Genomic DNA, 20,513 nt, shown 5'->3' with positions numbered 1-20,513 from the left:
CTTGTGTAAAATTCGCACTTCCTCATAAGCAAAATCCTAAGCAAACATGAAGAAGTGAGTCCTACCTATGCATTTGTTCCCTTCAAACTGGCTGAAGTCATGTCTGGTCCTACTTACCCACAAGGCCTGTACGTGAAGACGATGTAACTCTCCTCGTCGCTCCTTTCGATGAAGGTCACGCACGTGTGCTTTTCCCAGTGCCTCATGGCCTGCTTGAACATGGCTCGCTGGCTGCCTGAGGAAGGACAGCACATTAGTAAAATGCATGCTGCCCCAGGGGGACTGCCTGCTGCCAGCTCCTCTGGAGGACAGGAGCTGGGCAGTTCAGATGCCACCACTGTCGTCAGCCAGTGAATATGGGGCTAACCTCACGCCTCCATTAGAAAAGGATGCTAAGTTGCTGCACTGATGGACAGTGACTGCATTGGGGTATGGGTGGGGACTTGATAATATGGGTAAATGTAGTAACCACATTGTTTTTTCATGTGAAACCTTCAATAGAGTGTATATCAATCATACCTTAATAAAAAATTTAAAAAAAAAAAAAGAAAAGGATGCTAGCTCTGTCGCCAGAAGGTTCAAGCTCACTACCCATGCAGGGCTCCATACACGGGACTCACATTCTTCCTCGGTGGAAGAGAAGCCAGTTTCCAGATTTGATGGGCACATTTGGAACTCAGTTTAAAACCCAGAGTAGTACTTTGGGCTCTTAGATCTCAAGACTAAAGATGCTTTTCAATTTCAAAGGCATTCAGAACTGTTCGATCTAAAGGGGAACAGGTTATTTCTCAAGGTTGATTTAATAATATGTTTTACATATTAATATTCTTTAAAAATATACAAATTTATATTAGTCTGTACAATAATTTTTCTGTCCTTATCAAAACAGACACTCTGGGTATCTCTTACCAGTGAAGTTGCCTCCAATAACATAAGGGATGACGCCTCCAGGCCATATTCTTTCAGTTCTTGATGTAGCAGCTCTAGGAACTCGGTTTTTCTCACTTTGCCCTGAGAATTGTAGAGGTACTTTGCCCTTAACTGTGTTGTTTTGTCGCAAGCCTGTAACGACATTTAAAACATCCTGTGAAACACAAGTCCGTGATCAAGGAATCCTTCCTCTTATAGGACAAAAGTTAAACCGTCTTACATATTTGTGTCAATATGCCTAAAGTCAAAAATGATTCAAGAAAAACTTCATTTATATTACATACTTGAAAAGAACATTAAAATATTTAAGTATTTCATGTCAAAATACTGTTTCCTGATGCTCTATGAGCAAATTTTAGTGAACTTCCATACAACAACCTGTGGTGGATAGAAAGAAGACAGGCAGACTTGTAGGCCACAGAAAAATGGTTTTATGCATTATAATTTACAACATCACTACCAATTCACCACCAGAAGATAAAATGGGCTTTGTTTAAAAATTCCCCATGACAGTCAAAATTTCTTCCCCCTGCTAGATCCTTAATCCTTTAAATCAGGATTGATGTTCTATAGCATGGGCTAAAATCATGAATATCACAACATATAATAAATGAAATGATGTTAAGACAGACATGCCTTCCTGAAAGATGGGATTTCTTCTGGGTTCCGAAGTTTTACAGCATGATTTAGAGATCAGTACACATGTGAACAGGTCAGCATACAACGAAGCCTATCTGGAGCACTTTCAAGTCTGTAATCATGAATTTTTTTGGTGCTTTTCATAGTATTTTCACTGTTTTTGTTTTTCCTAAATTTGCATTATCATTCTTTCTTATTCATCACTCACTGTTGTTATAAATATCTTATTACTGTTGTTTATGCTACAGACACAACAAGCATTGAATGCATGCTTCTCAATTCCCATGTTGCTAACATGTATCATTTTAATATCATTTTAATAAAACAACTCTAAAATCTAAAGATAGCAGTTAATAAATTAAATACTATAAATCATAATTAATTATGTAACGAGAAGGCCGTTTCTCTATGTCTATTTTTGGAAGGGTCAAAAACATTTCCTACTATTTTTAATCTAACAAATCAGTCTGTCAATTTACTTTGTGTATTTTATTTCAAAACAAACATTTTTTTATTTGATTAAAATAGATGTAGCTCCATGCTGAATCAAGACACCTTAATGTAATACCTAATTTACTGGCAATAAATATCAATAAAATTAAATTGTATTACTTTTTTAATAAGGAGAAGCTAAAAATAAGTTAAATATTTCAATTGTCCCACATTAATTTCTAAAAACTTACATCAAATATCAATTAACAAAGTTAAAATGAATAAAGGCCTCTTTGTCACTATATATCTTACATATTTTGCATCATAATGGAAAACTGAACTGCTATTAGTATAATATTTACTGTACATCAAGTCAAGCGTCTGCAACTTTAAACATTGATATACCAGAGCCAATTCTTCTTATCCTTTCTATAAGTTGGTAGAGAGCTCCTCGTTTCTTTGACATACCATGGTCTCCAAATCCACCTTAAGAAAAAAAGAAAATAATTAAGTTAAAATTTACTGTACTTCTAAGTTCTTATAAACAAACAATAGTAATAGGCTACATTAATTTCTCTTTAGACATCTTTTTTTAATGCAGTATTAGAGTGTTAGAATCATGAATTCCCATAAGTCTTAGAAGAGGGTAAAAATTCTACAATAACAAATTTTGGTAACTAAAAAAAAGAGTTTCGGACAGATCCAGAGAGCAACCTAAATGACTTTATTTGGACATCGTGGCAGTTGAGTCATCCATGGGTCATCTGAATCTTTTTCTTCGCTGTGGCATGGCATATGCGGGATATGTTATACTGGACATTACATAGGATGACAGCAAGTTGTTCTGCCCTGACAATTGTATTCCAGCTATTTCACCAATGCAAAGTAAATACCTTAAGACACCAAATCAGCAAATGCAAACAAAAACATTAGAAGACCAAATTTCTAGTGCAAGGTTTTCTCCAAAGCTTTGATCAATTTTGAAGTATTTTTAAAAGCATATCATATTTTTTAATATACAAAGAAAATTTGACAATTAGCAGCCATAACTAATTTTAAAAAACTAAAAGCCAACAATACATATTAAGAAAAAAGTCACAAGATGAGCAGCCAAAAGGATGTTTAGCAGGGAAATGTCTCACTATACAATTTGCAAAATTTATAAACAAAGATGTAAAGATTTTAAATCTCAAGAGATAGAGTAGAGGGTCAGGATAAGGAAATATGCTTTTTTACAGTATTGCCAACAAAGAGTAGTAAAGGTGGATTCCCATCTTAAGTCAGAAAGCAGACACGCGACAGAATCCAAGTCCTTGGATTTCAGGGCTTTAATAAAATGCTCTCCCAATTCTATCTCTTATTTTCTCTTCTCCTTGAATTTTTTAATAGACAAATAACAAAGAGATCTCATTGAGCAAACAACCAATATAATCACCCGTGACACCAGATCAATTCACACTGTGGGCTAAGACAACCAAAAATCCATAGACAACAAACTGTTCTCAGACTCCACACTATTTTTTTCCAAACACCTTTTTTTCCCTTTCAAATTAATACCAAAACTTAATTACTTAGACTGAAGCTAATAAAAAACAAAAACAATAATAAAAATTACCATATAAGCCTCTTAAAGGAAGAAATCAATTAAGTCCTTATAAGGCAAATGAGATAGGGTGCTTGTCCATGACTAGCAATCTGCTCAGCTATTTGTGTTACATGTTCACATTTTTACTGTGCACCCTTGAGAAAAATTTTTGAAATTTTTTCATTGAACATATCACAAAGATGAAGTAATATCTAAATGTATTCATTCCTAAGCAGTTGTAAGAAACATTTTTAAAGGATGGCATCTATGTATTTGAAATGACTATTACGTAACAATGGTACTTCATATTAGATAGGCCTAGAACATACACAAATAGATTTAGAAGGATTCTAATATGAGAAAAAAGAAATGTCTTAGTTAATTTGAGGTAATTATAAGAATAAGGGTAATTATAGAATTGAAAAAACAATGTTTCAATATTATCAAAGGCAATGTTTTCAGTTTTATCAACTTTAAATGTCCTATAGCAATTGAAATAAAATTCTGTGTAGGTAATTCATTAAAATAGAAAAAGGGAATTCATAAAAGAAGTGGTTATTTTCTCACATATTCTAAACATGAAATAAAAATATACAAAATAAATAAATATTTGTGAGAAACACTATACAGTTTGAAATAAGAAAATTCAGCACAAAGTAACAAGAAAGGGAAAAGACAGTAAGTAAAAAAATAAAATAAAGGTTTTACATTGTTTGAAATTCAATTAAGCAGTTAAGGTTACTTTCAAGCATGTGTACCTTTTATATATATATTTACAATAAATGTATTTATGATTGGCAGTATAATCTGTTTTATGCTATTATTTATCTAAAATTATATTTTTCTTCCCACTATAACTACTTCAGATCTTAACTATAAATGAAATTATAAAAATAAATAGTATTAATTTTCTTTTCCTCATAGAAAATGAATGCCCCCAGTACAATGGGGAGACAATGGGTTAAATAAATGACCTGAATAAAATTTGAAACTAACAAAAAATTTTATAAAAACTGAAATGTAACAGGGCAAATCTAGGATTTTGTTGAGCTGTCCTACTGTTGCCATGAGAATACACTGTCCCCATGGCAGTATTAATTGTGAACAGCAATGGGCAAGTCTGTCAGTAAACATATCCTGTAGGGATGTCTTTTCTGTGACTACACAGAAAAGCAGTTTTCCTCCTACATTTGGTGTATGCTTTAGAAAAAACTGTCACTACCTATAACAAAGGCCAAAGCATACCTTTCTAAGTAATGTGAGTTATTATTTTAAATAAATTCCTTAGGCTTTATTATTTTATATAAACTTCATAGATATAACAGTATTTTGCTGATATAGGATAATGTCCTTTTCTTTAAAAAGTACGTGCTAACCTACTTAATGTTGAAATGCCATGCTGTCTGGAATTAATTTCAAAATATGGTTTTGCATGCACACCAATAAACACTGTCAACAACTGTTGGGTCTAAGAGGTAAGAATACCTCTGCATTGGTGTTTCTTAACTCTATCTTATCACCTTTTCCACAGATTTCAAATTTGCAGTAATAAAAAGTTGTGAAAGAAAGAAATTGGTCAGAGATATTAACTCACAATAAAAAGTCTTTTAGCCTGTAACATATTCATCTGTTAGAAATCACAAAGGAATTACATATTTTATTTTCCATAGAACAGAAGAAAATAAAAATGGTATTGGATGTGAAGAGATCAATGAAATCAAAAGCATGATATCAAATACATTTCTTAGCTTTAAGCACAAAAATAATTTTTAACCTTTTAATTGCAATTTTTCTCCAAAATAAAATACAGAAAAATCATATCATGATATTGTAAAGATTTTTTAAATGGTAGTTAAAAACATTTTTAAATGAGATCCCAAATAACCTTGTAAATATTATAAGTCTCATATAGGTATAATTCAAACATGTTCAAACCACTAAAATTGAAATTGTCTTCTGGGTTTTTATAAAAATCACAGACAGGTAGATAAACAGATATGAAATTTTCTAAATATTTGCTTATAATTAAGAATAATTTACATTTTGCAACTCAATATTGAAATGGAAGGCATCTGGATATAATGTTAAGAATATGAAGTTTGTGGCCTTTCTCAGAATTGAATCTTGTTCCCGACTCAGCTACTTGCTGGCTCGGTGACAACAGGCAAACTATATGACTTACAAGCCTCAATCTTCTCACTCGTAAATCACAACACTGGTCAGCTGGAGTTGTTATATTTCCAAGAATTTATATCCGCAAAGCACTTAAACTAGGCCTAGTACATGATAAACGCTGCAACATGTGTGTTAAATTAATTAATTAATAAAATGAAAGCTATGAACAAAATCTAAGTAGACTCATTTGTGTCCAGGAAATAAGAGTTCATCAGTGGGACACAGAAAAATGATTCAAAGAGTATTTACAGCATATGAAGAGTATATTTTCTCCAAAATGAATGCAAATTGAATCAAATAATCAACCATACCTGTGGTATGTCCAAGGTTTCCAAAGGGGTTCTGTGTAAGGTCAATTGTCCTATCAATTTGAAAGATATTTAAGTCTTCATCATCTAAGGCAATATCACCCCAAAACACAGCTAAAAAAGAAAAATCCGATTAAAATGTGAAATATGTAAGAGCAAAATCACTGTAAACAAAGCTAACTAGAAAAATATTGCTAAAAATACAGAAATGTGACCCGTAGAGTATAGATATTTCAGGAAGTAAAGGTTCCTGAATCTTTTGGCCCTGTTACAGTCTCAGGCCGCCTGTAAGGGGTTTGACCCACAGTGTTTACACGGATGTGTAAGGCCTGGGGGAAAAGCCGTTTCTTTGAATGGAAAGGTCCCTGATTTATTAGAGATTCCAAGGAACAGGAATCATGGCTAATTTGTGAGTAAGTGAAAATGTGGTAAGAATGGAGGCCTGCGAGCAGAGGCAGGTCCTCACTGACAGGCAGGAGGAGGAGTGGAAACAAGTAATCCCGCACCGGGATGAGCTTATAAAACAGAGGCCAGTGAGACGTGAGAGCATCGTGCTGGTAGAGCAACTCATTCACCACATTCTTACCTGCTTGCAGTGTGGTTTCTCTAAAGATGGCATGCCTCTGCATTGCCATACACGTATGAACGACCACCAAAAGCTGAATTTAGTCGTTTACCTAGGCTATGGGTGCTGGGCCCCTGACCTTTCATGACAAACAAGACATTGTCCAGAGCTGCAGCAGCTTCAGAATTGTTACCCTAAATCCTAGAAACACTCTCACTCTACTTTTTATACTCAGTCTTTTATGCTACTTAAGAAAGCAAATTTCTACACAACATTGTGGAAAGAATAGGAGAATTTATTTAAAACCAGTATGTGATTCTCTCTTCAAGGTCAGAATGTACATAACATAACAAAAAAAATGGCCTCCTTCATTTGAGTCCAAAACTAGATTAATCAACCCCTTTGTACTAGCAGATGTCAAAACATAAGAACTTAAGGGAACACAGCAAACTTGAGAGAAAAAATTAATCATGAGGTAGTAAAACACTGACAGATGCCTGGGAAATACTAGGGTATTTGTCTCTTGATACAGGTTTACAAATTTCCTTTTTTAGAATATTCTTCAGATTCTTCTTCTGTAAAACCAAAAGGGAGAGAAGGAAAATTCATGAAACAGTTAGAAAGTGACAGATTCTGGGCTTTTCAGATCACTGTCTTTTACTGGATCTAAGCCTTAATATTTACGAATCTTGGCTATAAAAAACTAGGTAATGGCAGTAGTTAATTTGTGAAATTTAAACTTCAACAACCCTGAAAGTTATGCAATGCTTTAGGCATTGACCAAAGTTTTATCATGTAAAATTATTTATCCACTTTAGTTCCCTCATACAAAACTAACACGTAGTAAAGAAGGGGTTAGATATGTGTATAAATCTAGAAAGGAAGGAAACAGAAGTTAGTTCAAGGCAGGTTATCAGTTCAACATATGGAAAAATCTTCACCCAAATTACAGGTCTCTCACCGGCCTCCCCCGTCTGCCCTGCGGTCATGGACGGCAGTCTGCAGAAGTGAGAGGCTTTACCATCCTTCACTAGCACAGGGACAAAGTCAGGAAAATCTTTAGGATAGGGTGTAGTCTGGCTAAGAGAGACTGAACCCAGACTCCCACCAGCTCTGCACACACGCAGCCCCAACTGCTGGTATTGCACTGCCCTGCAACTTGACATCCCAAGTAACAGACAGCCCGCCAAAGTGCATGAGTTTGCAATTACATAAAAGGCTGTTCATTCTCATAAAAATACATTTTGCATTTTTTTTCCAAGATTGCATGCTACTTTAAAGTAAATGGGAGTTTGCTAGCTATTTAAATCTTCCATCACTGTTATTTCCTACACAGACAGTTGTGGGTGCTGGCCTGCAGGGACCTCTGCCTGGCTCTTCCCTTCTCAGTGTTGGGGGAAAGCTGAGCCTGGCTGGGGTAACACTAATGTGCATAGGAGCCGCAGCAGATCTGGGCAAAAGGTGCTGATTTATTGAGTCGGGAGAGAGGCCTCAGATCCTGCATTTTAACAAGCCCCATTACTGCAGGTAATCATCAGGGCCATCGCCCCGATTAGCGTTATTACTCTGCAAGAAAAATCCTCCACCGCTCTCTGAGTCCACTGATTGGCTTGAAAACTGAGGCACTCGGCCAGACAAAACAGCGTGTCAGCCCCACATCCATGTAATGAGAGTGGTGTGAGTGGAATAAAACTGAGATGGGCTTTAGCGCTTTATATCATAGTGACTGTAAAACACGATAGGATTCCTGTATGGAAGACAGACCAGCAGTTCAAGGATATGGCACCTCACAGAAGCAAAACAGTAATTCTGGGGAAACAAAAGGCACCAGGCAGGATGAGTCCTGAGAGGAGACCAAAGGGCTCTGAGTTCATAAGACTGTTTTTTACTTTATTGTTATTTTTTTCTGAACTAATAGCTTGGAGGTTCTGCATATGCCATGAATTGTTTCAGGAGAAAACCACACATTTTTTTGAGAACAGGCAAGAGTGAGAGACTCAGCCAACTTATTTACCTGCAGGCTTGGTGTGCTGTGGGCCACATGCACCTTTAAATCTTGGTATTTCCAACAAAAAAAGTAGAATTTTCTACCTACCACATAGTTTAAGATGCTGGACTTCCTTCTTTATATTGCACACATTTGAAGGTTTTCCTAATTCATCCCCTACTTAAATCTAAGTATCGTATTTCTGCATGCTAAAATAGTTTACTGATGCATTGGTATAGTAAGATGGACCGTGACAATTTCTATTATTATGGGTTAGAATCTGCACTATAATCTAACATATATTTGTTCTTTAGGCCCTGAGTCATTCTCCAGTCCACTTTGGAGGTTTTTGCTTTTCTTTATGGTAATTTCCATTTATTTTGCATCAAACAACAAAAATTAGAAACAGTTTTAAAAGTATGAATGATGACTCATTAGCCCCATTTGATATAGTGATGCTTATAAGACCTGAGAGCAATATGGAAACTGGCCACAGATGACAACATTACACAGTGTCTAAGTACAGTTAGAGTATTTACTAACTGTTTGGAATTCCGCTTGGATTCCTATGGTCAAAGATGGGGTTGGAACTAACCAATAGGCCAAAATAAAATGTCAAGAAGAGCAATTTTTAAACTACATGGCAAACCAGAGGTTTTTTTCTCCTGAATACTATTTGCATTCAATGTACTACCAAAAAAATATTTTTAACTGGAGACCAAGAAAGGCAGGGTGCTTTTACTGTAGTAGGCAGAGTAAACACATCTTATAAGGAATGCATGGTGAGAATAAGCAACCCAGTGACTCCCTGCCCTGACTACATGATGCCCTTCCTGCCACCTCCCATTCCCCGATGACCCTTAGCCTGTCAGCACTCAGGCTGGGGCCCTGTGCCAGCTTCCAGGGGCCCTATGTCTGGCTTCCTGACAGCACTGTTCAGGACCACATAAGTTATGGGCATGTCACCGTGTTTGCAGGGGACAGGTTCAGAGATTCACACTAGGACTCAACAGGGTCACACAAAGTAAAGAACCACTACTTTTGCCAAAAGTAAAGCCTCTCAGTCCACTCAGGGTAAACACTTGTAAATTAAATACCCTTAAGAAAATTAATCTAGTTCCTTGGATTGATGCTAAGATATGTGATGGAGGGTCAGGGGTGGCTCCTGGAAAGGCTGCAGTAGACCAGATGGCAGAGCTCCCCAGGCACTGCCTGCAGAGAGCCCCTCAGGAACCCTGCTGGCCACCCCACTGGGCAGCCCAGCTGCTCTGTCCACTGAGCCTCTGTGCATGCAGCCAGGCCTCGTATGCCCAGGATGCTTCCACCAACTGATTCCCCCAGCTCATGCTGAAACACTGACTACAGGAAGCATATGCTCACCTTAAACCTCCACGCCTGGAGGCCAAACATAAAGTAGGACCTTAATATATACATTTTGAGGCACAAAAAAGTGCAAATGAGAAAACCCCATTAATTTGGTTATGAGCTGCATAACAAAAATGAGGCTAGGTATACTACATATGCAAATTTGCCTTAAGACCAAAAATACTGGCTATTCGCCCATGCCAAAGACTACATATTTTGAATCCTTTCAACCTGGAGTGTATTACTGCTATATACTTAATGAAAAAACAATTAAAAAGCAGCTCCCATCTTTTTCTTCCAGTAATGAATACTGTTAAGTGTAGTTATGGGAAGTGTGTCCCTTTTCTCTAAATACCACACTGATATGTTCACGAAATGCGAAACTAACAGATTGGCTCTCTTGAGATTGATGGGATTTGAAGAGATAGCTCAAAGATTCAGTAAGAGCCACAGCACATGCATATTACTTTTTCCATACACTTAAGCTTTCTGCTTTTATTGATACTGGATTTAGGACAGGAGAATGACTTCATGTGAAGGCTTGACATGGCTTCTGTGGCTGCCAGGGCTGCGATAAAGGTTGGGTGTCTCTCCAGAAGGGAACAGAGAAAGCCCAGAAGTCACCTGCTTTTACATGATTGATGACCACTAAGCAAACTCCCAAGGAAAAGGAAGATTTTGCAAAGTTTTAAATGTATACATTTTGGAGACAATATTAATTGTCTGCAGAGAGAAGGTAATTTTCTGATGCCCTTTCATGTGTACAGAATACATTTTTCCCCCAGAATGACACACATGAAAGTTCATATAAGTTTCAAATTTGGGAAACAATGATCTAAACTTTTCAAAGCTCCTGAAACAATATAAAAATAAACAAAGATAAACATTTTTTTTTTACATCAAATGTACATCACAGTGGTTTGACAGTCCCTTCACCCACTCCCCTCCCCCTTGGTAACCACTAGTCACTTCTCAGGATCTATGAGCATAATGCTGTTTTGTTCCTTCTGTTCTGCTTTGTTTTTATACTCCGCAAATAAGTGAAGTCATATGGTATTCGTCTTTCTCTGCCTGGCTTATTTCACTGAGCATAATACCCACTAGATCCATACATGTTGCTGCAAATGGCAGGAGTTCTTTTCTTTCTATGGTTAAATAATATTCCATTGTGTATATATGTACCACTCTTCTTTATTCATTCATCTATTGATGGACACTTAGGTTACTTTCATATAGAGACTCACAGAACACTTCAAGAAAATATAAGCATAAGAATTTTTTCACATAGTACATTTTTTTCTTAAATTTCTAATAATTGAGGAAAAAGTATGTGTAGTCCAATCATTTTAGTGGTTATTTATAAGAAAGCATCTGATGTTATGCTTTATTTAAAAATAGGATATTTTTCCAAGATCTACATATTCATTTCCACAATATGCCATCACCTGAATGGAACAAAGTCATCTAATCTACACCTAAAAAAGTGTTCATATGATGAAGTTAGATAAAAGAGTTTGCTTATCCCCCCTCATAAACTGGAGTGAAAGGTACCTGTGGGTAACATGGCTTTTACCTGGCCACTTAAACAAGACATCTTTATCTCCCAAAGATGGTTTTTGATGGGGAGGAGGTGTGAAGTAACATAGAAGCTAGATACCATTTGGATTGCTGATTATGAAAAAACAAACTACAAGAGAAATGTCCAACAGAGTCTACATTTGGAAGCCCTTCCTAGGGCCCAACACTGCTGCAGAGCTAGGTACAGTTATTGTCAATTATTTTCTGAATTGGGAAATAAAATATTATCCTGGCACAAAATCAAATGTTCAATCTGAAATGTAAAACAAACATATGCACACACACATGCACCACTCTAGAGCAAGGACTACATCTCCAGAACACAGAGATATTTGAGAATAGTCACTTTTCATGATATTAAGGAGTTTCAAGATGGACCTAAATTGATTAAGAGATTATGAACACAGAACATGAGCAGTAGGTCATCTTTTTCTGATTTTTTTTCTGTCTTAATGGAATTTTGTTTATGAATATGATTAAATGCTATATTTTCAAATAAACATAGCTTTCTTTTTAAGCCAGAAAACAAAATTTTCTCATAACAAAAGGCCCATTGAAATACCATATCAATATGCATTTATAGCCCACAACGCCCATGGATAGGATTTCTCAGGACATTTTTAAAATATCACCCATACCACAAATATTCATGCTGTACTCTTTGTCTCTAAAGAGCAAACACTGACAGAAAAGTACTTTGATCAAGAAATGTAAAAATAAATATTGAAACTTTTTGTATGGCCTAATATTTTCTGTCAAAAGCTTTAAGAAAATGAATTATTGTAGTTTGTAAGTTTTTAAAAGTGCCATTCTTATCCTGCCTAAATAATGAATATGTAATCAACCACTACCAAGATTTGGTTTATTTATATTTCCCACATCATACATCTTGTAACAATAGAGCAAACATGATTTTTTCTTCCCTTAGGCCTGTAATTGTTTACATTTGTGGCCAGTATAGGAGTCAACCCTAATATTTCTCTTTTAATTAAGTTTGTTGATTTTCTAAATATTGACACTAGCTTTTGGAGTAAATTTGATGTCTTCTTGGATGTAAGATTTCACACAAATTTGCTGTTTTCTGTATTATGTTTTCTTCACTGGTTGATCATCTCTTCATACAAACATAAGAAATTTTTCCCACTTTCTCCCATGTGTATTTGGTCTACTGCTATGATAGGGGGAGAAAACATTTCATTTCAGCCTCCCTGGGTGTTATTCATTTTTGTAAGATTGCCTCGGGGACAAGTCAAAGTCTGGAGTCCTTTTACTTTGGCTAATAGCCTGCAAAACAACACGTGCCCAGTGAAATAAACTTTACATGATTTTAAAACCCATCAACAGACTAAAAACTTGACTACACATAGCGATTTCTTCCCTTCATAGCCTCCATGACCTGAAATAATTTGGAGGATAATTAAGGAACTTTACCACACCAAAGCAAGCAAAAAATGGAAAGACCTGAACTACCTTACTCAATATTATATTTAACATTTTAAACTTTTGAAAGTTTCATAAAGTGTCAGTAAGTTATACTCACATTAAATGTGGGGGCCTAATATGAATGAAGTACTCTATCAACATCATCCCACTTGAGTCTAGAAAATTCTAGAATATTGATTTCATACCACTAATATGCCAACAAAGTGCACTTTTAAGGAAGTTACCATCCCTATTGCCTATGCAACCATGATGTGTACCCTCTGCTTGGCACAGCAGTTTATTGGTGCTGGCTTAGGTCATCTGTTAGTGTTACAAGATTCTGAGTCGGAAGCATGTCTGTCTAAAAACTTCCATTTGGGGTCATGCTGGTGACCCATCTCAACCACATAAGGTCTCATGGGAAATAAGGAATAGGGGGTTCCTTTCTTTTCTGATTTGCAGAAACAAAAGTGTTACCAGCCTGGCATATAAAGATAATACGCTTTATTGGAAAATGGAAGTGACCTACAAAGGAAGCATTTACTAAAGGAAATGGAGTCCATCGTAACTTGCATACCAGAAGGAACAAAACCATCTAGGACTCTGTTTATTGTCTCGTTGCAATATTACTGTAATTTTGAGCAGTCTGCCAGTAATGTTTCAAGCCTTGTTTGAATAAAGTAGTAGAAAGTGGATGTTAAACACACAAAGAAATGCATGCAGATTAGATATATAAAATCTTTATAAGTACCAGGAAATTATTGTCCTTGATTATGTCATTTTTTAATTAAATATTTTGAACTAGCATAACAAATTTTAGCTAACAGATATAAATTGAAAGTTTGGTCATTGAATCCCCCAATCTCTCTGTAGTATTACTGGAGTTAATTTTAAAAACAGAATAACTTGTAAGTTAAAAAAATCCACTAAATGCCAGTCATGAACAAAAATTATACATTCAATATTGAGTAAAATAATCCAGTTGTAAAAAAAACTGTATATTAATCCAGCTTAATAAAGTAACTGGAGGCTTATAGAACAAACTCATGTCTAGAAAAGAAAAAGAAAAGTTATGAAGAAGCCCCTGAAAAGAATAATGTGTTTAAAAACTAATGTCTAAAATCCACTTTTTCTTGAATTTTATTAGTGGTCTCCTGTGAAATAGCTAATGAATGACTGTCACGGCCACAGTTTCAGAGAAAAAAATTCAAGTGTGAAAACAAATGCCATGACAGACTGTCACTCAGATACTCAGTGTAGTCAGAGCTGAAGATAGAGAACTGGTAAAACCAGATACAGTGTGAGCAGTTGCTAGGGTGATGTGATAATTCTGGCAGTGATATCTATTTTTAATATTCCTTGTAATGATTCAAAGTGACCCTTAGGTTCTAGGCCTACTGTAACAGAACTGATTTGAATGGCTGCTAAAAGCTTACCTCTTGCAGCTTTATTGAGATATAATTGACATAAAACATTACGTAAGTTTAAAGTGTATGGCAGTGGTTTTGTATATGCTAGTTAACACATCCATCATCTCATATAGTTATAAATTATTGTGTGTGTGTGGTGAGAACTTTTAAATTAAATCTATTCTTTTAGCAGCTCTTGAATGTACAATACAGGATTGTTAACCACAGTCTCCATGCTGTAATTATTAATATTAACCCCTGAAGAAAGGGGTTTTGCTTTATTTATTTTTGAATTCTCAGTGCTTAATACAGTATCAGGCACAAAGTAGAAGTTCAATAAATAATAAAATAGGCTCATCATCTTTCATGTGATAAAAATAATATATACATACATTTCTTAGCTCTGACCAGTGAGAAAGCCTAAGAAAAATGAATGGTCAATGCAGTGGAAATAAACACCACCAGCACACAGGAAAACTTCCCAGCACAGAAATCAACATTTTTCGAAGAAAATGACTGATTCCGAGTCTGAGTAAGGAATAAGATGACCCTGGAATACATTCTAATACCAGAAAGCATGAAGCTACCAAAATTACACTGTTATGTTAAAGGACTCAGATACATTGAGTAAGCTCCACTGGCCAGAAAGGGGACAGTCTGAGCACCAATAAGGATAATAAATGATTGTCTTGAAACATACCAAATATGTTTAAGCCCATTAGTTCATAATAGCACTAATGAAACAACAGCACTTTGGGGGGATGTCAGGAAAAATCAACTCATTTATTGTGCAAACATACTTATAAAGAGGAATAGGTTATAAAAAACATATTGCATTGCAACTAATGAAATTAAGAATTTTTACACACATACTTGGAACTCTTCCTCTTTTGTGAATGGTCCCTTCCCATTTTTTGGGCTGGTTTTTCACTGAAAGTCTTGTCCTATGTGCTTCTTATATAATCTAGATATTAATTTTCTCTCATTGCAGTAGTTTCTAGTTCTTAGTAATAGTATAGTTTATTAAATGTACTGTATTTAAATAAATAGAATTAATTTTAACATGATCAATTTTATAACTTTCCCTTTATATTTTGTACTTTAGAGTCATATTTAAGCAACACATCTTCTGAGGTCATAAAAATAGTTTTTTTAATGCTGTATTTCCTTAAAATTCTAAAATTTACTCTTCATATGTATTAGTCCAAACTGAACTATTTTTTTCTTTTTTGATAGGCAAAGACTAAATTGCTCATCTCTGCATAGATAGCTAACTCTTTCAGCCTCATGCAAAGAACAGCCATCCTTTTTAAAAATACCACCTCTTGTATGTATGTCACATACCAAGCCCCTTCTTCACTGGTACCCTACTGTATTGATGAGAATCTCTTTATGATTAATCTTTACATCTAACAGAATTATTCAGAAGTTTTCAAAATTTTCTGTTTTTCTTAGCAATATGATTTTCTACATACATTTTAGAAGCAAATAATCAAGCCACAAGAAAAGCCCTGTTGAGATCTTGATTAGATTGCTGTCTATAAATTCATATAAGAAAAGTTGTCAGTTTAAAGATATTTAATTTTCATACCTTTGATCCTATTTCAACTTATTTCAGTTTTATTCAGACCTTTTCAAGTAGATATAACTTTTTCTTTGCAAAGACCTTATATATGCCTTATTGAATTTATTTCTAGGGAAACTTTCAGATTTTTTTGTTATAAAAAAATTAAATTATTTAAAATTTAAAATTATTAAATTTCATATTTCAACAATTTAACAATTATGTTATTTAAAATCACTACATCAAAGTTAATCTAAATTATATTTTCTAGTTTTCTTTGTGTGTAAGGTAAGAAGCCTTATGTCTTCATCTCATATTCATCAGGTATGCTGGACATTCGCATTTCCTCTGAAGACAACACAACCACCTACAAGTGACAGGTATGTTCATCCTTTCCAGTTCCACTGCATGTATGTGTGCATGTGTGTGTGTGTGTGTGTAATTTTCTTTTCCTTTGATTTACACAATTCCTAAAGCCTTAATATTGCCAATAAACAGTGGTAACAGAATACCTGTCTTATGCTTTTTAAAGTCTTTCAGTATCTTACCACTGACCATGCTTTTAACTAAGAGGTTTTGTCATATGCTTTATCAAGTCAGAGAAGCCCCTGGTGTTCCTATTTTGGATTTTAGTGTTTGGATTTATAAAAGAGATTACCCATAACATTTTTGTTCTTATATTCACTGTCTAGCTCTAGAATCAAAGTTATACTAGTGCTGTAAATGAGTTGGCCAACATTATTTCTTTTCCAGCCACCCAGACAATGTGTATAAGCATGGGATTGTTCGTTGCTTCAGCAGTTGGCATAAACTCTTTGCAAACATGTCTGGGCATGGTACTGTTTAAAGGTAGACTTTTTCTCCACAATGTAGCCAAGATGTTTCCTGTCTCCACTGTCCGTGTAAGTGTGGAGTGGATGAAAGAGGGGTGCCCCTTCTAGTCTTTCCTATGGTGATTTTTAGAGGATGTTTTGAAGGGCTGTCCAGACCCCATCTCTTATTTGGAGTATTTATTACTAAACAGGTTCACCTGGCAGCTCTTGGGCTGAAAGCTGCCTCAGCCACAGCCTTGCCAGCTACCTGTATGTGCCAACATTCAATGGCCAGTTGAGGAGGATGCATAAGGGTGCAGTGCCCTCAGCCAGCTTGGAGCATCTCCGCGGGTCAGCCTAGCATCAGCTCTAGTCTCGCACAGCCGGACAGCAGAGTAAGCTAAAGGAGGGACCAAATCCTCAGAGTGCGAGAGCTCTAAGGAAGGGCTGTCACCCCAGTCTCAGCAGGTAAGTTAGGTTCTCCTTGGGAAATACTGGTACCCTGACACATGGGAAGGAAATGTGGGTTGATGTGATGAAGATTTCAGATTTTCCACATTTCTCTGAAACTTCAGAGTCTGAGGGAGGGTCCCACTCCGTGCTATCATGACCAGTGCCTCCTCATTTACAGATGATGTAGTGGCCCTACCCTGTAGGATAATGTGCATGCCTCCAGATCTGCCTTAGCCCTCTCTTCCTGGACACTAATCAATCATTAGGGTTAAATCACAAAATAACCTGACCAGAATGAGCTGGGCCTCAACTGGGAGGCAAGGGGCTGCATCCAAAAGGATCTGCAGAGCCTCACCACCTTTAACTTGGAAGAGCCCAGAAAGTACTCAAGGACTCAAAACAAAGAGTAGACATGCAGTGACTTATGCACTCGGAAGCCCTATCTGAGGATACAGGTTCTAACACCCTTCAAAGGGCACTGGGAGGTGGTGCCAACACGCTGTTATCATGAAGCACTGCACTATCTTAAGAAAGACCAAAATGCCAGGATTGCCATGTCAGAGGCATGAAAAGGCTCAGAGACGTAAGAATGCTTGAATGCACAGACTGTGCTTGGTCAGACACCCCACCAGATGACCGCACAGCACACAAGGGCCTGAAGACGCGCCCCTCCCGAGGCAGTAAGGAGCACTCTGGGGAAAGAAAACCCAACATAACAGCCATAATCCTGGGAAAGCCGAGACTGACAGCTTTACAGAGCTGGGCTCACAGACAGCAACGGTATGACAGAATCCTGAAAAAATAGAGGTCACGGGATAATGCATACTTGCTGTCAGCCATGTGGACACAATTAACATAATGCTTGTCAAGGCTGTAACCACATGTAGGAACCCTGACCCTCAGGGGATTAGGAGATCGCTAACAACACAGCACCCAGGGGGCAAAACAGATGTGCAGCCAACCAGGTATTATTCAGTTTGTGCGATTGAAACATGGAGATGAATGATTAGAAGATCAAGAGTGGTCCTCCCACCTCCCCAGAATATCCTACAGAGATTCCGGACATGAGCCGTACTCAGACATGGAACCCCGTACTGAAGAAGATGTCAGGGTTCCAATGGAAAGCATCCCACAGCACCATGAAAGATTATATGGCAGAGATTCCTGAGCCTTTCTAGTGAGGCTTTCTCTTTCTGGGGTAACCATAGACAGACATCTTGAGGACTGTTGGAAACAGAGTATGAGAGGAAAAGGCAGCACCTTAAAACTGGATAACAAACATCTAAAGTGAAAATTATTTAAGGCTGAAGTGTGGACTAGCATTACATAGAAAAACACAGAGAGAATAAAAGTGGCCCTATTACCATCCCCTTCCAAGTCCACATCTCCACAGCTCTGGACTCAGCATTGAGATCTGGTTCATGAAGAAAGAGCTTTTCCACCGGAAGAAAAGGCAAGAATCCCACAGCCCTCGGGGACACCACTAGATAAGCTACCTAGACTGGCCAAGGAGAATCCAGTACTACCGGCTCACAGGGGTGGTCTTGGGGTGGCAGGACTCAGGAATTCCAACCCCTGTTCACTTGATAGTGGATCAACAGTGAACCAAATCGGTTATATATTTACTATTTATTCTTTAAAACAAAACAATTATACTCCCTTAAATAAAGTGCTAACTACATGTTAAGATGCACACTCTAGACGAGGAAATTGGAATAGGTAAAACAGTAAAGGTAAATATTCTTAGAGTCCAGTCACACATGGTCAAAAGAATAATGTCTATTTTATGCAAGCATTCTTGTTCCTCCTACAGAGATAAAAGACTTAAATCCAACCTCTTCCTACAGCTTTCAGTTACCAGAAAAGAATAAAGACTCAGCATGGGGAGTAATATTCTCTGATAAATGTTAAAGGTCACAAAGAACTCACATGCTTAAGAACAGTATAGTCAGATTTCTGTCCCTGTAGAATCCACTGTAGTGGATTCCCACTGGATCTTTTCCAAAGGATTGGGAAAGATATGTTTGTGTTCTTTCTTTTGTACCTTTAGAAATCAAATAAAAGAAGGTTCCTTAAGAAAATAGCAATATTTACAGTATTTTTTAAATATTTCAGTCTATTACAGAGCATCTCTAAGTACAAAAGTGGTGAATAAATATAAAAATGATCTGATTAATTATAAATATTAATAGGCAAAAGCACAGACTTAAATTTTTCTAATTGTATTGTTTTATTCTAAAAAGTGGTCTTCTATGGCCTTAGGACACTCATTAAAAGTTCAATGTTTACATGTCACAAATGTTATAAAATAAACTCAGAATGCTTCTTAGCTTGTGTATTTAATGGTAATGAATTCCCTTGGAGCTACGCAGGATGAGAATCTGTGTGGGAACTGTAGATTCCTGTAAAATTTTACATACAGCATTACACAGACTAAAACTTCAGCTAGGAATAACAATGTCTCATAAACTTTATATGATAAGAATGTGCCCCAGTGATAATAAAATACGCAGAACAAGATTCTTCACAGGATCAGTTAATGTTTTCAACATTTCAATATGAAAAAGTCTAAGCATAGTGATTCATAATTCTGAACTTGAGCTCTTCGGTTGATTTTCATGACATCAAGAATGCCACACATCCTTGAAAGGAAGAGACACCCAACTAATTTCTGTTAGGTCATCTCTAAAATAATGAAGAAAAAACACAATTTATGGCACTCTCCGCTATCATAACTTGCATCCATTGGAGGATATTTTCCATATGTTTTTCTCAGAGTTTAGCTTAGAGCTGGAATTGCTGAATTTGGAGCCTATTTGAAAATACTCAACCTATTTGCAGCATTTCTAAGCAATGTGTGTAGGTATAAATACTTGAGATGTCAAGAACTATAACTCCACCAGTTAAAGTCATAGACAACCTTGATGCTTAATGGCTTAGGGTCCTGAACTCTTTCTAAATAAATGTCCACTGGATCATAATAATAAAGGTACACCTACATATACAATGATAAGACAGACGAAGCATTTCAATATAATTAAACACAACATACTAGGAATGACTGAAGATCTCTGGCCAGCCATCAAGGCACAGATGAAAATTTTAAGCTGAACTCAGGTTTCCTGGATGAGAATACAATTTAATATTGGCAAGACAAAAATTCCAGGGTCATAGACAAAGGTCTCATGGCTATCAGAAATCTCTCATAAAATATTGGAAATGAATCAGAAATAAAAATATTGCTTAAAATACCCAGAGGTATAAACTTAAGGGAGAAAGCAATTCTCAA

The 20,513-nt window shown here is 36.3% G+C and overlaps 1 protein-coding gene across 4 annotated transcripts in view; it reads right to left on the bottom strand.

Moving 5' to 3' along the window:
• TLL1 (tolloid like 1) overlaps positions 1-20,513 on the bottom strand; it is a 190,985-nt gene that overhangs the window by 112,594 nt on the left and 57,878 nt on the right. For all 4 annotated transcript variants that reach the window (XM_073232629.1, XM_073232630.1, XM_073232627.1 and 1 more), the window contains exons 2-5: positions 6,073-6,183; positions 2,407-2,487; positions 910-1,062; positions 118-235 (exon numbers count right to left, since the gene is read on the bottom strand). In XM_073232629.1, the coding sequence (XP_073088730.1) occupies positions 118-235; positions 910-1,062; positions 2,407-2,467 (332 nt within the window). In that variant the 5' untranslated portion in view covers positions 2,468-2,487; positions 6,073-6,183. The remainder of the gene's footprint in view (positions 1-117; positions 236-909; positions 1,063-2,406; positions 2,488-6,072; positions 6,184-20,513) is intronic.

This window comes from Manis javanica, chromosome 3 (genome assembly GCF_040802235.1).
Source record: "Manis javanica isolate MJ-LG chromosome 3, MJ_LKY, whole genome shotgun sequence".
NCBI classification, from domain to species: Eukaryota; Metazoa; Chordata; class Mammalia; order Pholidota; family Manidae; genus Manis; species Manis javanica.
The sequence above is the reverse complement of the archived record's forward strand: the minus strand, read 5'-3'. Positions and strand labels throughout refer to the sequence as shown.